The sequence below is a fragment of the Cupressus sempervirens genome, chromosome 7 (assembly GCF_028749045.1).
Source record: "Cupressus sempervirens isolate cs-2001-9-10 chromosome 7, ASM2874904v1, whole genome shotgun sequence".
In the NCBI taxonomy this organism is placed as follows: Eukaryota; Viridiplantae; Streptophyta; class Pinopsida; order Cupressales; family Cupressaceae; genus Cupressus; species Cupressus sempervirens.
In genome coordinates this window covers 309,391,578-309,393,520 of record NC_143124.1, presented here as the reverse complement: position 1 = coordinate 309,393,520, position 1,943 = coordinate 309,391,578, and the positions used below count along the sequence as shown (strand labels likewise).

General features: G+C 37.9%; 1 protein-coding gene across 1 annotated transcript; it reads right to left on the bottom strand.

Annotated features, from left to right (window-relative positions):
- Window positions 1-678: 678 nt before the first annotated feature.
- LOC149546648 (RING-H2 finger protein ATL66-like) lies at window positions 679-1,437 on the bottom strand. The gene has a single exon (XM_089794018.1). It carries the CDS (start codon window positions 1,435-1,437, stop codon window positions 679-681), a length of 759 nt encoding a protein of 252 aa, XP_089650144.1.
- Window positions 1,438-1,943: the final 506 nt, after the last annotated feature.

The window sequence follows — 1,943 nt, the reverse complement described above, 5'->3', positions numbered from 1 at the left end:
AAAGAACTTTAAGGTCCCTATTTTATTAAAAAAAAGCATTAGAAGTTAAATGAACAAATGTTGTGGAAATTATTTGAATATGCACAATAATTAGAAATAAATCAATACATTCTATAACAACTATTACAATCGACACAACTCATAAATTAGTATTTAGAATTAAATTAATGATTGTTACAACTAATAAACACAAGTCATGTAAAAATGATATAATAACTATTACAATGAGTATAACTAATATTAGAAACCAAATCAACAAGTACAATAATAATTATTGAAAAGGCAATATTTAAGAATTAAAAACATTAAAATAAATCAATGTTATAACAACTATCAAAATAGGCAGAACTACTGAAATATCTTAAGAATTAAATAAACAAATACTAACACTACTATATAACAATTATTAAATATTAAACCAACCGCTAATATAATTGTTAAGATCAAATCAACGAATGATATAGGAACTATTCCAACTAAAAAATTATTAAAAATTACATCCTTCAGCAAATAAATTTTAAGCCTACATCTATTGAAACAGAGTGAATCCTCTTGTCCCTAAAGACTCCTATTCTATAACTCTTCTTCTCCGGATCACCATGATCCGGGTTAAGAACGAAGGCACATGATCCTAAGACAACGGTTCATTGAGCAACATCGAACAACCATTATAGCAAACTAAATTTCAACACAAAAAGAGACGTATCTCTCAGAGAGCGTCCTTAAAAACGACGCTCTATTCGTATTGGTAATGCTTGCCCACCTCTCAGATCTCGCTTTACACCCAACTTTACTACTCCACAAGCCATCTCCGACAAGAGCAAAGCTCCGATTCCCATCCTCCAAATTATCAATGCTACCCGCTTCCTGCGTTAAGGTGCAGCTTGGCCCATTCATATCTGACTCCGCAGGCATGGTGTTCGAGCTATCCTCCTCCTTGGGAAGAAGGGTGGAACGGCACAGCGGGCAGGTGGAGTGCGAGAAAAGCCACATATCAACACAGTCAGGGTGAAAGGCGTGGTTGCACCGGGTAAGCAACCGCAGCTTCTCCTTTTCCTCAAACTCGCTCAGGCAAACCACACATCCGGACCACTCTACTTGCGCTTCTGACTCTCTTGCAAGCCTGAAGCTCACAACCGGGAAGCTCTCAATAACCGTCTTGTCCAAACCCCCGTTTGTTTCTCCATTGAAACCCTCCGGATCGCCACCAGCCTCTCTATTAGGGTTCCGGCGCCGACAACAAATGAACAGAAACCACGTCAAAAACAGAGTGCCCAGCAGAACCACCGGAATCACCTGCGTCAGAAGATTGTTGTGTATGTTCGAATCCCTACTGTTTCCTGACAATCTCACCATTCTCAATCTGGTGCCTGGCTTGAAACTCCTGTCATTTATAGACGACAACACAATAAAATCCTCCAACTTCCACACAATCATTTCTCTCCTCTTTCGATAAAGATCCCCACAGATCTGGGATCTCTTTCTTTCAAGTGACTTGATTCACTCACGGGAAATGTTTGGTGACTAAATGTTTGGTTTCTCACACAATTATAGCACTTGGTTTGTACTACAAGAAAAGGTCCACCAGGTATAATCTCTTTAAACTGTACTTCTTTAATACTAGAAAAATAAAAGGATGTAAACGTGCCAACTTAACGGATTTAAATAAATCGGTGGATAGATATGACACAAGCCGTGGACTTTCATACATTAAAATAAGAGCGTTGACATTAACTTAATTGGGCCATTGTGTATATTCGGATCCTGGATATTACATATGCTCTTCAATAATTAGGAGATGGGACTCATTCTATGTTATTACTTAAGCATTTGACATATGAGCTGATGTCAACGACCAGTGAGTCATGAAGTTTTTGCACGCATTTAGATGAAATCCTAAGCTGTATAGGGAACGTGTCTGTTGGCATATCTAAATATATGGG